An 18,499-nucleotide genomic window follows, 5' to 3' on the forward strand; every position below is an offset into this window, starting at 1 on the left:
ACACTCCTAAACACTGGGCTCCAGTTATCTAGCTCCCCCAGTTCTGGATGAACCTGTCTCTCAAGCAGACTACAACATTCAAAAGATGAATGAATGCAACTCAATGCTGTGGACGTTTCTTCACCTATCCACAAGATGGCGGTTCAGGACTTGATTTGAAAGTGATTCCCCAGTTGAACAGGTGAAATAAAATATGACATCTTAACAATGAAGGCAGTTAATAAACATGGCTTTACTAAATATACACGAACGAAATGAACGAAAATAACACACTAGTAAGTGGCAAACCACAGGAACTTTGGTTCCCTTTTAGCCGAGCTTTAAAGTGAAGGTCTACTTTCACAGCTTCATTTCCTAATTTCACAAGACACGTCGCTTAACGCGAGGCTTTATAATCTAACAGATCTCTTTTTGACCACTTTAACTGGACAGAGAGAAAACCCTGCAGAATGCGGAGGACCGGAACTGGTATGATCTCAATCAACTGTTTTTAAAATGTCCTTTAGCGATTTTTTCCATTACTCTCTGTCTCTCAAGGTTACACTCAACTCAACTTTACAGCTCGTATTTACACCGTATTTTAATCTTTGTGTAGTTTGTTGTTTATTTTACATATTTGTGTTTTAGCACAATTTTAGTACCAGTTAAATAAGTGTAATTGTAATTGTGTCAAACATAAAAAATAATTCCAAACGCCGTCGTATTCACGTGAGAAGTTTCGACTTTTTTAATGTATTTATTTAAATTTGCAGTGATTATTGGAAATACAGTTTGTATGGCCCGTAAAATTAGTAAATTTATCTACCTTTTGGTGCACCTATTGATTTCAATCGTTGCTTGTAGGTTTATCACCAGGGGCAGTTATAAAAACGTAAAATATGTAGCACTAGCTAAACCAGCATTAAACGAAATATGCTTGTTTTTTTTCAGCAGAACTCTAAACATTCTTTCTGACTCTATTTATATAGGGAAAAAAATAAATTGATATATTAAAGCCCAATATGTTCTACTCAGCATATGAAACAAGCCACAATTTAAGGGTGGAAAATCAACAAAATCTGCCAATGGACCTGGGGTGTTTAAACATCTGCTCTCGGCTGTAGCTGGAGCCCTGTGTATTACAGAACTGTATCAATTATTATTATTTTTTTGTTTTGTTTTTAAAGAGTCGGTTCATGAAAGTGATTCACTCCCTTTGCCGTTGCTCTGCCTCCGCCTCGTGCTGAAGAGGCGCGCGCTCCTGGATCTCTTTTGTCCGCCCGGGCTTCTCAGTGGGACAGACCACTCTGACAAAATGGGGGGAGGAAGGAGGAATGTTTGGCGATATTGAACCAAAGACAGCATTACGTGTTTGAATCCCAGACCATACTGTGTCTGGGTGTATTGACTGATTTTGTGTTTTGTATTGTGTTTGTGATAGTATGTTGTCTCTGTCACTGAGGCTGAGTTAGTCTTAGACCCCGCTCCCCACTGTAAGAGGTCTTTTTTTTTTAGCTTTGCTCCCAGTTTGCCGCTCATTGGAGGATGATATTGCTGGACACTTCGACTCTTTTTAGTGAGTCATATCAATTAGGTCCGCTCATATAAAGAACCGACACCTCTGGATCTTCATTCTGACAGCAGTGTTTGACTGGCCCATATGGCAATAATAACAATAAGTAAACAAGGATATTCGTAATACTCCACACATATGATGGTATTTGGACACCATGCACTAATATCTTCTATCGAATGTTGGTTACCATGACATTTATTTACATTGTATATGCTGTATTGCTTTAAATCTAGTTTAAAAACAAATTATTTTAATTTAACTATTTAATGCAAAATGCATTCCATGGTTAGTGTTTTTTTTCTTCAGTGGAAACCCTGCTGTTAATCTTAAATTGAACTTATCCATGGTTTGTTACAGTTTCATTATGTTTTAAATGCAGAATATTGCAGCATACCAGTGTCCTAACTGCAAGTGATACGAGCAAGAGTCAATGTAGAAAAAAAACAAAACACACCCATTAAAATCAATACAGCACTGTTTTTGTGTGGCCAGGAGCAGTTACCCACTATGCTGTTCCAACGGTTTTCTGAAAAATCATAGATCCTAGACAGATTCATCTTCTTCTTCTTCAAAATGGGCTTTGATGCTTGTGAAAGAACCCTTTTTGTTACTATACCGAACCCATATTCATTGCTGTAATGAAAACCTTTATAGAATGATATATAACCTATTGTCAGTACTATGCAGAACCCTTTTTATTGCTGAGTGTACACAGCAGAACATCTCTGCGCTGCTCCAAAGCTAGGGAATCGACTATCCGTTTTTGAACGCTTTGGAAACGCAGAGTCGATTCCTCGGGAAGGGGGATCGACTCCCAGAGCTGAGTGGTGTAGATGTCGTGGATAAGATGAGAGCACATACACACACACACATGGGCTGAAACCAACGAGAGGAGTGAAAGCATGGTAAGACACGGAGCGGGAACGGACTGATTCATTTGAATCGTTTGGGTTTCTGTGGCCACTGGCGTGTACGGGGGCTCGTTTTTGAGAAGCTGGACATTAGGATGTCGTGTTGAAGCCTCGAACCAGCGTCGGGTCTCGCCTTCCTCCCTTCCTCATCCTCCTCCCACTCCTCCTCCCTTCTCTTCTAAATAGCGTTGAGTCTTGTGTGAGTGTGTGTGTGGGGAGATGAGCTCGCTATATCAGAGCAAGTTCCCTCCACTCTTCATCATGTAAGGGGAGAAGGTTGATTAATGTGGCCGGCCAAAGAAGAGGGAGCTCGGGGAGCGAATCGAGGAGCCTCAGCCAAAAGCAAACCCTGGGAATCCGATCTGAAAACGGACGGAATGGTGGTAAGTTCATGTTCATGTTAGAAACACAGCCATTTTCGCCTCTTGTGTGTTTTTGACCATTTTGTTGGATCTCGGTGCACATTATGAACGCGCACAATGGATACAGAGTCGTGAGCTGATGATTATTTTGTTGTTTATGTTTAAGGGGATAAAACTTGTATTTTAGTGCTAGTTCTTTTGCATAGCTGCTTGTCCGTGGCTTTTACACACGGTCTCGGTTTGACTCTACACTTAATATTGTATGTTAATGCATGTGGTGAGTTCCTAACACTTACTCTCTGGCTGTCAGTGGCTTCTGACAAAATGCTATTGTCCTCCTTATGGGATAATGAAGGCAAACCCCAGGCGATGATCTCCGGTTTGTGCCCCTCCCTACACACACATGCATGAGTGTTGTGTGTGTGTGTGCATTGTTCACTTACTGCCCGTTCAGAATGATGGATCTTACTAAACGGATCTACAAACGCCAGTCCACCCCCATTTCTTTCATTACCACCATGTTTACTTTACAGCATTTCCAGCTTTTCCTTTTATTAAGGCTTCCATCTTAATCTTGACGGAAGAAACCCGCCTGTGATGATTATTGCACATCTCCAAAGTTCAGTGTTAGAAGTTGGTTGTGTGTTCTGCTTCATGAAGAGTACAAACCCAAATCCTGAATGCGTTTCAATGATGTAGAGGTCTGAGCTCTGGGGTGGTCGGTCCATTGTTCTGAGAAAACAGCCATTTCTTTGTTTTTTACCTGTTTTCTAGTTCCTGTGGGTTTCTCGACAGCTCCACGTCATTTTCTGAATAAAGTCGTCATCATCTCACAGCAGAAGGATAGAAGGATGGCTAGAAACAGTTAATGTTTGAATCATATCTGAAGCAAACGTGGAAATTTAATATGTAATTTTTTTGTAGTTTAATTTGATACATTTTTTAAAATTTGGATAAATTTGTAGGAGTCCCATTTTTTTCTGTGATTTATTTAATAACATTTTGAGATTCAAATTTGACACGTCCTGTTTATTTTCACTTTTATCTCTCATATCTAAACTGATATAGTAACTGTAGTGTAAATTCCCGTAGATCCTTTACACACAACGCTGCTTATTGAAAGTTGGTGTCTTTGACTGCTTGCCAGAGATTTTGGTGTCTGTTTGCAGATTTTTGCCCACTTCCGAGCCTGCTTTCCTTGCCCATCCATGCTCATTGTTTATGCTGCTCTGATAATAAAACCATCCATCTCTAGTAAGAACAAAGCCCTAGCCAAACCGTAAATCTCCACAGGCCTGAAGGTTGCCGTTGGTCATTGTTATCATTGCTTTTAAGAAGTTACCCCTTGTTTGAGTCTATTGCTCCACCAAATGCACAACACTGTGTCACCACGGGTGGCTTGTGATTGGGATCAATTTGCTTTGCTGTTCCTAGGTAGGCGAACGCTCCGGGAAAGGGTCCAAGTTGGGACGAGTGTTTGCTCTGGGAATGGTTTGCACAGGCAAAGCAGAGCAGCCGGTTTCACTGGATATGTATTGGCCTACATGACAATCCCACTCAGTCCGGTCAAGCATGCGTGGGAAAGCGCAGCTAGCCCAGGAGTGCTCACTGAGTCAGCAGAGCCTGGGAGCGGTCTTTAGACTGACTCCCACTATGTGGTTGTCAAGACCCCTTGCATATTCTTCGCCCTAGACTGCTGTTAGTGACTTTTTCTCTTCCGGTGTTTAAACCTTGAGCATAGTTTCTAAACGTCGGCTACTGTGTGAGCATATACATAAGGATTAATTCATTCATTCATATTCTGTAAGTGCTCCGTCCTGATCATGGTTGCAGGGGGTCTGGAGCTTACCCAGAATCATTGGGCACAAAGCAGGAACACCTGGACAGGTCATAAAGCAACGTGCCTATGACAAGGAATGGCACAGTGTGTGTGTTTGTGCTATTTCAGCAATGGTTTGTTACAGTATATATACTTCATACATTAGAAACTTAAGTGATTGTTGTACAGCACAGGCTTAAGGTCGTTGCTAAAGTCATTAGATACAAGTTTTCATAACCCAATAATTAGCCTCTCTGCTGATGTGAACGTCCTCATAACACAAAGGATCTTGTGGTGGAGAAGCTGTCATTTCCAACACTTTCAGGTAATTAAAGGGGTCTTAGCACTACAGTGTTTATTGGCAACCAGATACTAAGCAACTATTCTTTCACCTCTGCTCTTTACTCCTTCAGACAGGTTTGTTGTCGCATGATGTTGAGGCATTGTTCCAGCGTATCACTGTTTTTGCTAGTGGAATTAGATCCTCTGTGCTGACAAGTGTGTTGGAGATTCTTATGTCTGAGTATAGTTTATTTTAGGCAGATTATAATCTAGGGTGGTGGGAGTGAAGGAACAGCACGGTCCTCCTCCCTCAATCCACGGCTCAGGGGCCCTTGAGCAAGGCACCGAACCCACAACTGCTCCCCGGGCGCCGGGGATGGATGCCCGCCACTCTGGGTGTGTGTTCACAACCCCTAGTGTGTGTGTGTTTTTACTGCCACAGATGTGTTAAAAAATGACAAATAGTTGCACATTATTATTATTATTATGATTTGTTTGCAATTTTTCAGATTGTCTATCAATTTTGTTGATGGGTGTCCTCTTCCTGTTTTACTTTCATATTTTGTAATAAATCATTTTCTCTCATGGTTGGTCCAAAAGAGAGTTTCAGGTTTACTATGTGGGCCTTGAGGGAGAGGTTAGTCTTTGTCATTAACATGCTTCAAGGTACTTTTCTTTTGTGTCATTTCAACTTAAAAACCCCGGAGTGAGGAGCAGGGACCGTTCTTGATCTCAGTATTTAATCAGTGCAATTACTTTCACTCTTTTGTGTTGTTTTTGTCCTTTTAACCTAGTCCTTGTGTTTTCACGTAGACGCAGGTCAGCACTGTGATTGGAGAGACACAGACGAGGAGGCGGGGCATTTCTGAGTTGCCTGCACTCTACATAAGAAGCAGTACAAAACCAGAACTACTTGTTTTTTTCCCCGTGTTTACTTGACTTATGCAGGCCCAAAAAACTCGTTGATCATCTTTTACAGTTTATGAATCAGTGGGGTCCAGATGCACACATTAATAAGGACATTTACTGGACAAGTTGTTATTATTATATAATTTTTTCATGATATTACCTGATAATTTTACTAATTCTGACTCGGATCATTGTTGATCTCTGCGTTCAAATATCCTGGGGAACTTGAGATTAGACTGTGTTAGTTGGCGTCACTGAACTTGTACTGTCCTTTAGTTTGCTGTAGTCATCTCATACCTACTTCAGATCTGGTCCCTGCAGGACATTGTTAATTTCCGTCAGGCTTCCTAAAGATGATTTGTGTGCCGTCATAGAGCAGCAGTGGGCGATCAAGGTGTTTAATTACCAGCACAGCATCATGGTTCTGTTAGAGCAAGAGGTGAGGCTGGCCATGTGGGTTTGTAAGCTGTCCTAGGTCCGGTTTGTCAAAGAGGTGTGAGGCTATTTTGAGTGCTATTTTGGCTCCCTTTTCTTGTAGTTGGCAGTCAGTCGAGTGAGGATCAATACGGCCCTGACTCTAATACTTTGCTAAGTACCCTATTAATCTTTGTGCGCTTAACAAAGGCCAATTCGACTACAGGAAAAGTAGGCCTACTTTGTTGGTTTGTTAAAGAATAGCAATTTTCTGCTCATTTTCTGGTCCTTTTCAAATATAGGGTGTTTTCGATGTCAGAGGTTTATTTTACCAGTTCACATTTTACTGAGTATTTCCGTGGCCTGCTGTTGATAATTAGGGTAATTGGGGATCAGTCACAACAATGGCCCCTGCTTTGAAATATGGCTTTAGTTTAAATCTAGTGGTGTAGTAGGATACAAACAGTTATGGTGGAGGCTTCTATTCACCCTGAAGTAAAGACGACTCGGAAAGGCCAGTACATATGAGTGTGTAACCTCAGAAAACATGCCATTTGTGTCGGAATCATATGTTACGTAACCCCTTCCTCTTCCTCGGCTATGGCTGCTTGGTTTATTGCAATTATATAAAGAACTCCTGAATGCTAAGTGAAGTGAGAGTGGCAGAATGAGAGTGCAAGTACATGGGGTTGCAGTATGCCCCCAAGCCTTCATCTCCATCATTTTATCTCTCCGGTTTCCTGTTTACTGGCAGGGTCTTCTCCTTCAGAGCCATTTTTTTTCTCTTGATTGCACCCCCTCCTGACCCTGGTAAACTACAAAGGCTGTTCACTCCTGCTTGTGTCCACAAAAATGACAAGGCCACTTTTTGTCCTATTACGCTCTCTATGAAGTTGGCTGGCCATATTTCAGCTCCTAAACATGCTGGGAATTGGTGCACTCCCATTGCCTGAACTTTATAACAGCCATCTATTACAATCCAGGCAGACTTCGCCCAAATGCACCATATCGCAAAGATCATCCAGAGATTTGGGACTTTCACTTTGAGCACTGTCTCTGACAATTAGGATCACAAAAATGCCGGGATGCTTTTGGGGAAACGGGATCCTGGGTGTGCCCAAAACAGCGGTTCTCATGTCTCTTCTCCAAAAAAGATGGTACAATCAACCATGCCCAGAAAGAAGGTCTATGATGTTTAGAAATATGAAGAATATATATATGTGCTAAATGAAAAATCGCTATATATGCAGGGAGTAGTCTATAACTAAATAGGTTGTGTTCTCACAAACATGAGCACTTTTAAAATTCAGTGATTCTGGAAAATGTTCTGATACCTGTGCTGTAACTGAAAATCAAGAACAAAAATGTCATGTATTAATGAAAGGAGAAAAAAAACTGTTGATTGGACACTCATGGGAAAAATGAGACGGAAGAAAGAAGAACAATACAGACTCTACAGCAACGACTTATTGCAACATTAGTTAGACCTGAAGGACACAACGAGTTGCCTCAGGTGTGAGCTTGGAAAACATAAAATTGAGCAACACTGTTGTTGCCTCACTAACAGCAGTCAAGGATGTGTGATCCTTAAGAATTCTGGATCACTCACAATCCTCATTCTCCACATGACAGCCTAGGATTGTATTCCCAACTTGAACAGACACACTGTATGAGTCCTTGGGCAGATTCGTAATGCTGCACGTCATATGATTCAAATCATTTGTTGGTCTGGGTAAGATGTACTTGAATCACAGTACTGCAGTGATATGCTTGTGTACATCTTAATTATCGTAGCTTCTGTAAAATGTATACTCCCATAGAAACATGAACATCTGAAAATAAAAAATAACAACTGAATCTAATGGAGCCCTAACAACATAAAGATTTTATAAGGCCCTAAATCTAGTATCTGTTATGGCCTAATCCCTCAGTAATTGGCCAAGAGTTTGTATTGTTAGTAGTCTCAGCTGTGTATTTGACCTCTTTCCCAGCTGAGCTGCACTGGCTTTGGGGAGCTTGGGTCTTGGGGCAGTCCCCCCGGGCCACAGTAAGGGCAGATTTACTTGATGAACCAGACTCACGCCTCATCAACCCTCATCAGCTCTCTCTGACTGACTGCACCTTGCCCCATGTGGGGTGGGAAGGGCGTGGTTATATGAGTAAACCAGATAAATTAAACCAGTGTAAATTTATGACCTCAAAATGATTCACTATGATTATGACTCTTGAGGAAGTGATTCAGCTTTTTATGGAGTGTTCAAGTGCACCACACTTCCATTATACAATGAAATTTAAAGTTAATTATTAACAAATTTATGCTGAAAGCAAACATGTTATTAATTTGTATTCAAATAAATAAATCATAAAATAAATCACGCTTTTGGAACCATAAATATACCAGTAAGTCATAACATGTAACTTGCCTCTTAGCTCTCTATATAGGTCTGCATTTAAAGACTGTAGTTCATAAACAGCTCTGAATGCTTTATTAGCCCTCTTTAACCCTGTTTTTTAGTAGTAAGTACCCCCCCAACAACCACCAGAGTGGGGGTAGTATTTGGTTGGAGGATCATTCCTAGCATTGCAGTGATAGTGACTGGTGACTTGTTAGCATGTGTTGCGCTAGAATGAGATGATCAGATACGGCAGTGCTGCTAGAGTTTTGCAGACACAGCTTATCTAAATATTTCCATGCATTAATGTTTTGTTTATACCAATATCTACCAATATCATTTTCACCAGTGTGATACTCCTGAATATCCAGGCAGTATCACAGACTCACTGTACCCCTCAGGTGGAATCATGGTTTTTATTCTGATGAAGAAGGAGCACATTTCAGATTCAAGATTGTAATTTCATTTTGGGAGAGCAGAACAACTCCATTGGAGAGAGGCATAAATCTGTCAGTAAAGGCATGGTTATTGATGGTGAATGCTGCCAGTCACTCTCTGTCTCACAGGGAACATGAACCAGACGATGGATAGTATAGGCCACTGTTCCTGGATCAGATTGGGTTCTTCTTGAGGCTTGAAATATCACATTTTCTTCTTGATTTGCTGGCCATTCTTTTCATTTAGTGAGATTTTGTGGATTATCTGCAGTGAGTCAGAGCAGCTCGATCCTCTTGAATTATGATTCATATCCTGGAGGCTTCAGAGGCCAAACACATGTGAAGGCATCAGCAAGCTTATAAAAAAAGAAAGCAGTGTACACAAACTCAAAATTGTATGGCGTTTTAGCATAGTCTGAGGCTTTAGCTCAGTGTTGCCACGACAACGCTTCTCACAAACCCACACATTCAAAGTTTCTTCTGCATTAGGTATGTAGACCGTCAAGATTTACCTGTGCATAGATGTGCTGTTCAGAAAGTTATATACTCAGGATAGACAATGGTCGTGACTTTAAAAAATCCCAGGACCAAACTGTGTGGAATCCTCACTTTTAATATTAGCGATGTTGGTGTTTTTGGACGAGTTGCTTCTCCTGGGCCCAGTAATACACCTACACTGTCTGCCATACCATATGTTCATGGATCATATCTAACATGAATATGATGCAGCGTATATGTATCATATTAATCTGAATACTCTACAATTAATAAGCAAGTTTTTGCACATTTTGCGTTTTGTTGTAGCTTGGAAGTACACCTCCATGGAAGTGAGTGTGATTAGTTTTCCACAAATTAGCAGAGCAGTTCAGTGTTTTCATACACTATTTTATTTGCTGATGGACCCAACAGTGTGTTCCATTTGAAATTTCAGCCTGAACTCCCCACCAAAGTTGGGAGAGCCTCACAAATCCAGTTCAGAATCCAAGATGGCTGCCCACACGTGAACAGTTTGTAAACACATTAGTAGTGTACAGTTTTACAGTGTACAGTGCTTTCTATCTATTTGTGTCTTGTTAAATCATTCATACACACAGTATTGTCCAATTGCTGTATGTGGATGTGTTTCCATGGTGTTCGGATATAAAAAATATATTGCATAATGCGCTGTTACCAACTGGAAACGCTAACAGTGCTAACTGAGAACAAACAATAAACTGGGACATACCTAGTTTTAGCGGTTAATAAATAATGATTTTAAACAATGTGTGCTGTTGATTTAACAAATTCATACAATCAAGGAAAATCTGAACAAAATATTATTCTTCAAACTCACTCAAACTTACTGTGTGCTAAACCTATTTGTATGTGCTGTGCGGGCAGCACGGTGGCGCAGTAGGTAGTGTCGCAGTCACACAGTTCCAGGGACCTGAAGGTTGTGGGCTCAAATCCCGTGGACTCAAGTGACTGTCTGTTAGGTGTTTGTATGTCCTCCGGGTGACTGTCTGTGAGGAGTTTGGTGTGTTCTCCCTGTGTCTGTGTGGGTTTCCTTCGGGTTACTGTCTGTGAGGAGTGTGGTGTGTTCTCCATGTGTCTGTGTGAGTTTCCTCCGGGTGCTCCGGTTTCCTCCCACAGTCCAAAAACACACATTGGTAGGTGGATTGGCGACTCAAAAGTGTTTATAGGTGTGTGTGTGTGTGTGTGTGTGTGTGTTGCCCTGTGAAGGACTAGTGCCCCCTCCATGGTGTGTTCCTGCCTTGTGCCCAGTGATTTTGGGTAGGCTCAGAACCCAGCGCGACCCTAACCTGAATAAGCGGTTACAGAAAATGAATGAATGAATGAATGTATTTACAGTGATTATATATAAACTTCATACAAGCATCATGCTTACTGAGAAGGCATTAGTTTAAATATATATAATTGTCTTAGAACTACTGTGTAAGTAAAAAAGAGAGAGAGAGCGGGAGATAATCATTTAGAGTTAGACTGTAGTACACAATTGGGACACAGCCATATTTTCCTTTTCTTTCAAAGCAGATTAAAAAAAAAGGCTGTGCTTTCAGCATGAGCTGCTCCTATAGAACAGCTGGTTGCACTCCTATCCAGATCACCACCTCATGTGGCCACCATGGTTTGTGTAACTCCACCAACACCACGTCAGCCTGCTACTCTCTGCCAAAACACTCTGCCATTCTCTCGTCTTTCTATTGCGTCCCTTGCTTGGTCACTTGATTTCAGACTTTCAGCTTCGTAAACTTTGCCTTTTGCTTAGCGAACATCTTCAGCTCTGCTTCTTTGGGTTTCTTCCATCATTCCTTCATCGCTCTCTCATTTCCCTCCCTTTTGCCTCCTCCCTCTTTCTCTCATGTTGCCCCAGCTGGGATGGAGGGAGTGTTTAGTATGCTGTCTGTGACACTCTGTCTTTCCTGCTCCTCCATAGAAAGGAGGAGAGTGTTTTAAGTTGGGAGGGGGAGTGGGGGGCTGCAAGAGGTGGGGCTACTGGGTTGTGGGTCATGCGACTGTGGGAGCCCAGTCTCTAAGAGCCCCTCGTCGGGAATGCCCATGCTAAATTTGACCCTGGAATTATTCAACCTCAGCGACCTTAGTTGTTACACACTCCTCCTCCAAAATCGGCCTGACTCACTCCGAGTTTCTGTTCCCCGTTCGTGAGCATTGCCTAGGGTTTTGTGTTCAATTGCATCACAGAGACTGTCGTGAGAAGTTCAGGGCTATGGAGTGGATGGCATTGGATTGGTGAAAGAGAGCCTTCAGAGATGTGGGGGGAAGGGTGGGTCCTTAAAGAGGAGGCTTGGGGAAGTGTCAGCTGGGGGGTTATTTTGTGAGGCTTGGGGAATGCATAGCTCAATAGGAAGGCCAAGGCCTGCTTTGTTCCATGAAAGGTCGAAGGCCAGTGGGAGGCTGAGGGACAAAGCAGAAAATTTACACAACTCTTGTGAAGGTGATGGAGAAAGAGGAACACTTTCTTAACCAAAGAGGGCAAAGCAAGGATGAACCTGTGTTGGTCGGCTATGTTTGGTTTTTACCTGTGTCATTTAACTGGAAAATTCAGTGAAGACTTGTGCAATTATATCATTTGTAAATCAGTATTGCAATTCTGGCTTTTGCAATATTAATGTCAAGATATCATAGCTACAATATGCTACTGTGATTGCTCTTAGTTTCATTTTAATATTTCTGTTGGTTGAATCAAGATATAATGCACATTTTTTCTACTGGCCAGTTTTTATATATATTTTAAAGTTGTTATTATTGCAATCACAATTATGTGAAATCGTAGATTTTCCCTGAATTAAAGATCTTAGAAAGAAATCTCTAAAGACCTCCCCTGCTCCAGAATATGACATATTTTACCCACTCTGCAAGCATTTGGAACTCCCACAAGTTCATCCACTTGTTGCCCCTCTTCCCTACTCCCACGGTGCTCCTACGAAGCACCATTCACAGCTCCCTCTTTCCGCACTGTATCATTCAACCCATTCATTTCATTCTGGTGCATGAAAAGACCCAATGCAGTCTTTGAAGCAATTCTTCCACCCCTGAGGGTAGGAATCAGAATGGGGAGTACTGCAGGGTGGGGTGCATTTGCCCGCTCCCCCTTTTCAGACAGGAGGAGAAAGTATGCTGTTTAAGACCTTGAAAACAAATGAAAAGCATTTTGCCCAACACCTGTCTATAACGGGTTTGTCTCTGCCATGTGCAGCCAATGAAAATGTGTTAATAGACGTGGGTTACAACCAAGTCTGACGAAGCAGTGATGTTATGACTAGTACTGAAGGGAAATGAGTCAGCTGAATTAATTTTAGCAGGCTACTAGCTCTAATTCACTATAAGATGTAGAGATTGACAGTTTGTGCAATTGCCAGAGTGACATTTTAGAAATACAGATATCTTAATTATTTAAACTTAACTAAGCTGTTGTTACCAGCAAAAATGTTTGAGACAGCAAAAATAAGACAGTACCTAGCTATGAAGCAGGAATACAGCCAAGTCTCTACCGCTTTTCATGCTTTTCAAACACCTCCAGAAACTATTTCTCACTTGTGCCTGAGCCACACCAGGACTTTTTCCAGTGCACAAGACTGGACCGAAAAAAGACATCTAGAAAATGGTGAGGAATCTTTCACTAAATTATTCAGAAATTATATTGGGTTAAAATCATGAACCTTGCCTTTAAGCCAAGGAGAGATTTCTAAAATATTTTAAAATTGAGGTTGGTAGAATTAAGAACAGGAGGAGTCAAAAAGCCTGGGTCAGTTTGGAGACCACAAGCTGTTTAGGAGCTCTGTGTGATCTTTATAAACAGAACATCAAAATCACTCCAAAATGTATTTTATTTTCCAGTTTCAGTTTAAACACAACACTGAAATACAGATATATTTCAAATGTATACTCAAGACCAGAGCGACAGTTTTGTCCAAGTCTTGTAAAAGCAAGGATATTCCAACACGTACTACCGCTGTTGGGGCCCCAAGTTATCATCCGTGACGCCTCTAATGACAGATCAATAATTATTCATTATAAAATCATTTTATGCACCCAACGTCTAGAATTAGAATAAACGCTCCAGTTAACAGTACTTAATACTGACTAACTCCAACCAGTGTCCAAAATGAATGCCTCCCCCTGATAAATCTACAGGATTACTTGCAGTTTTTTAGCATGAGTTACTTAAAGGCGCTTGTCAGTTACGACCCGAACCAAGGCCGTTGTTCCTAAAAGACAATTGACAATAGACTATGCCTCTTCAGCCTGAGTGATCTGGCTGCTGTCCTTTTGTCTTGTTTTGGGGTCAGACTCGGGGCACCTGCTGGGAGAAAACTATAATTATAATAGCAGTCTTCAGTTTGATTGGGACAGTTTTTATGGCATTTTATGGAGGCCTTGTTGCGTTTTCTTAGTGTCACTGTTGTGTGAAAGTCCCCAAACCTGTGTTGATTTTTACTGGACTGGACTGTGACCTGTCACCTTTTGATTTTTGAAACGTTTGCTTGTATCTACACATCAAAGATGTGGTTTAAAAAATCCAAAGTACAGAATTTTTGACTGAAATCAAATTACAATAAAAGTCTTTGTACTGACTCCTAGGGGCTTGGATGTGTAAGAGATTCTGTACAAGACATGGAACCTAAACTATTTTATTCAGGTATTACAAATCAATTAGATTCCTCATCTAAAAAAAATGGTGACTTTCATATACATTACTTGCTACTATTTGAAGGTAAATATGACAGATTTAGGTGGAGTCTACAGGACATGGACTATTATCAGTACATCCGATTAGGCTTACTATGTGTAGCATAAACTACGGCACTAAACTGGCCACTTTAAAGCCCTGAGCTATACGTTTACTCATTTCCCAACAGTGCTGAGATAAGATGAGGCGTAGTAGAGGCTAGTGAGGTCAGACGATGCTGCAGTCCCGTGTGTAGAAGAGGTCAGCACTACTCTCCTCTGGTGATCTGACAGGGTTAGTTAGACACTGCTGAGAATAAGGAAGGCAGAAGGACATGAAAGTTTGTGTGTGTGTGTGTGTGTGGAGCAGTAGTGTGTGCATGACCCACTTTTCTCCACTCCTACAGGCATGTACGGCACTACGCTGCTCGTTTGCATACAGAGAAACGTGACATAGCTATCCAATGTAGACATGATACAAAGCGTTATGTATAATTTCTGTCACATCAATGCATTGTTGTTCAATGTTTATCACGCCTCTGGCCAGCAACACTAAAATAACAGCCCTCAGTGATGGTAAAATGTATTTATAACCAGTTTAGAAAATATTAATTCATTTAATTTACTTCAATGCAAATCATAGCAAAAGGGTTTTGTATGCTGTTCCTTTACAAAAAATTGCTGGGTGATAATGATATGATATCTTGCATTATTTACTATATTTTACCTTCCAAAGAGAAGGTTATTCTATAATCCCAGCTCTAAAGTGCTATTACTTTATATACACTTCAAACTTGGGCTCAAATGTGCTAGAAGAATATAGGTTTTTTACTACTACTATTAGTAGTAGTAGGTAATAGTAGTAGTAATTATAATAATAGTAAGTAATAGAAGTAGACGTGGACACAGGGATCTTCCTGGAAGTATCAGCATATATTTAATTTATTATTATAATGATGATGACAATGATAATGGCAAAATGGTGAGAGAAGCTTTATTTATTTCCCACATAGTTATTTGAATGAGAGGATTCCGTTAGAGGCCTTGGCCTGTCAATACATGGTGATGTGAGATATATAATATATTTGAATAAGTTTGGCTCTAGACATGGTGATGCAACGTGTTACATATACACTGTCATTTGGCTCCTTTTTCCCGCAGGCTAGACGAGCTCATTTCCAAATGTAGGCTCTACCTACTGTGGTATAAGGAGTCTTTCTTTTGACTCTCTTTGCTTTCTCTCTCTCTCTTTCTCACGCACACACAGAGCGGCATGCTTGCAGCCTCTTGTGACTAAAGCCTGCGCAGTTACTATAGAGATGCTGCACACATGATGTTAGAGGCCTTGACAGCACGCCTCTGCTATATTCAGCCTCTCTCTCTTCTGTATCAGCACAATCCTTCCAAAGCCAAACGACAGCTGACTGACCCACAGCCGAGACAAATGCTGCACGGTTACTATGGAAACCCACAGCTTGAGGGAGTTGGTTACCTAGTGCAAGGGTTCAGTGTTATGTCGCCTAGTCAGATTGACGCAGATAACATCAAAACGTCCACAGCCGCCGATGAAAACTGTTTTTCTTAAATAGCTAATGCTAAGATAAACTGTTTACAGTTTGTGCAGGTGATTTAAAGTACTTTGTGACATGAAAACTGGTGATAAGTTTTAAATTAATTAAGTAAAATAGGAGATATGTCTGACGCCTATGGGGCAATATAGCAGCTGGCGTAGTGGAAGCGAAGTCCACAACTGCCCTCCGTACTATAATACCATACTATACCAGTAAGAGCCCACGGGTGTGACTCCTAATGCTGCTTTTGCCTACCACTGTCATTGTAATATAAAACTGTAAGTCACTCTGGATAATAATGTCTGCCCAATGCTGTGTTAAGCATAAACATCTGTAAACTGGAGCATTCAGAAAGATGTTGACTAAGACAAGGTATGTGATTGTATGCAGCCCTGTAACATACAATATCCTGAGTTCCTGAGGACCATTTACTCTCCAAGATGTCACAGCACAAGTGGACTATGTGTATATAAGTGTTTGGCAGCTATTCCAATGCAGCTGCCTTGTAAACTCGACAATCACTTGTCTTGAGGTCAGTGGCCACACTGTTGCATCAGCCTGCTTTGGGACAGCACTAAGCAAGATTCAGTTTCCTCCAGAAAATTTAGAGATGGTCTGGTACAGTGGTCCTCAAGGCAGCCTTTAGCTATAACCAGATGGACCATGCTTACATTCCACAAACGCAGACCAACCTGGGGTCCTTATGGGCCAGTTTCAAAAACATCGATTCATTATTCCTGTTTTCACTTAAGTCACTATTCTCTTATAGACTTTTTATTCTACATTATCTACACTTTTCAGCAGTTATTATGTATCTCATGTAGAAACACTGTGTGACCAGAAATTTGTGAAAATGTCCTACTCTAATGGGAAGACTTTAGATGTTGGAACATTTCATAGCATTCAGCCTGCAGAGTATTAGTAAGGTCAAGGACTTGGGTTGTATGATTACTTGTGACACTCCAACTCAGCCTAATAAAACTGAATGGAGCTCCATCACTCCAGAGAATGTGGTTTTGCCTGGGGCCTGAGACGCCCCTAGCCAGCACTTTTGTATGGTGAATTAAGCTTTTTTTTTCCAGCTCCTGTATAGCCATTTATATTTCATGTTTTTTTATTTTACAGTTTATGCCACAAATAATGCTCCTTATATTAGCTAAATGCAATATTTAAAAGCAGTTATTACAGTATGGAACAGTGGGAGAGTTGTTAGTTCTCTAGAGAAGAGCTTGATTTGAGACAGGGTCTTGACTAATGGGTGGATTGGGAGTGTCTCTGATGTAGAAATCATATTTGGACAGCTGAGCTAGCTGCTGTTTCCAACAGACCAGAAATCTTTGCTGCAAAAACACCTTCTTGCCCTCACATTCCCATGGTAGAGGAATACTCCCATACCAAAAAATTCTAGCCTCTTGCCCTTTCCCCTTTCTTTCTCTTGCTTCCGAACTTGTTTACAACTGTAGGCTATCTGTCCTAGTGTTTTGCTATCAGGCAGATAATGCTAAGCTAGCATTCCATTCTGAAATAACCAAACAGGGTGGCTTATTATTAGCCAGATTTGTTCCATTGTGTTTGTAATAACTTGTAATTATTATTGGACTTTGCGGCAGGCTAGCGCCATTTTAAAGCTAAGTTAGAAATGCTTCTTAGAGAGAGAGAGAGAGAGAGAGAGAGAGTTTATTTGCTTCACACTATATACACAATATGTTAAAAACTATATCAATTCTCTGGACACACACTCAGGACACATTAACTGTTACTACCCTTGATTTATGAAAAATAAATGTTAGTTTAGTATATTTCCTTTATGTTGTTTAAAATATTTACATTATATTTTAAAACAACTCCCACTAAGTGAAATCCAGTATTTGTTATTATTATGTGTATTTGAAATGACTGACTTTTCTGTCTGTTATCACACTTTTGCCACTGAAGCATTTGTTTGTATGGAGTTTCTTATCAGTGTGTTGATATTTTTGGATCTGTTTGCATATTTGTGAACATTTCCTCTTAGCTTGTTCCTCATGATGCATTTTCAAAGTCTATGATTCATATCTACTTCACTCTTGTCAATGGACAAAAATTTTGAGAAGATGGTGTTTACATTGAGGATTAATTTAATTTTGTGGATGATGTGTGTTTAACATTCACATTATGAAGAATTTTATTTTTATTTATATTTATTTATTTATTTTTAAATGTATTATTATTTTTTGTGTGTATGCAAAAGTTTGGACACCCCTGGTCAAGTTACACAAGTTGGTTTTCTTTGTCAAAATATGCTAAATTTTAACAGAGAAAATATTTAAAAAATGGAAACAATATTTTCAGCAAATTTTAGGAATTTAATTAAACTGTAAATAATAAAAAGAAAGAATGTCAAATGTGCCAGACCTAGAACAAATAAATTTAGTTAATTTTGTAATTTTGTGTTGTCCAAGAATGTTTCACTGAAATATCTCCAATTTACATAACTTTGCCCTTATCTCATCAGCATGACATGTTTAATGTCTGAAGTTTCCTTCTTTTGTTTGGCACTGAGGCTTAAGTCTATGGAACTTGTGTATGTTGTGTATTTTTTAGTAATCCATTCTTTTAAAGTGAACTTTTTACTGATTTCACTTTTTTATTATATTTTTTATGCCTTATAACTCAC

The 18,499-nt window shown here is 40.3% G+C and overlaps 1 protein-coding gene across 2 annotated transcripts in view; it reads left to right on the forward strand.

Annotated features, from left to right (window-relative positions):
• The first annotated feature begins 349 nt into the window (after positions 1-349).
• The window catches only part of arhgap33 (Rho GTPase activating protein 33), a 59,015-nt gene continuing 40,865 nt past the window's right edge, over positions 350-18,499 (forward strand). Inside the window, exon 1 of one of the 2 annotated variants that reach the window (XM_066645170.1) lies at positions 350-468. In XM_066645170.1, the coding sequence (XP_066501267.1) occupies positions 450-468 (19 nt within the window). In that variant the 5' untranslated portion in view covers positions 350-449. Of the gene's footprint in view, positions 469-2,417; positions 2,850-18,499 lie in introns of those variants that run through there. The other variant, XM_066645177.1, reaches the window with a different exon arrangement.

The sequence above is a fragment of the Hoplias malabaricus genome, chromosome 1 (genome assembly GCF_029633855.1).
Source record: "Hoplias malabaricus isolate fHopMal1 chromosome 1, fHopMal1.hap1, whole genome shotgun sequence".
In the NCBI taxonomy this organism is placed as follows: domain Eukaryota; kingdom Metazoa; phylum Chordata; class Actinopteri; order Characiformes; family Erythrinidae; genus Hoplias; species Hoplias malabaricus.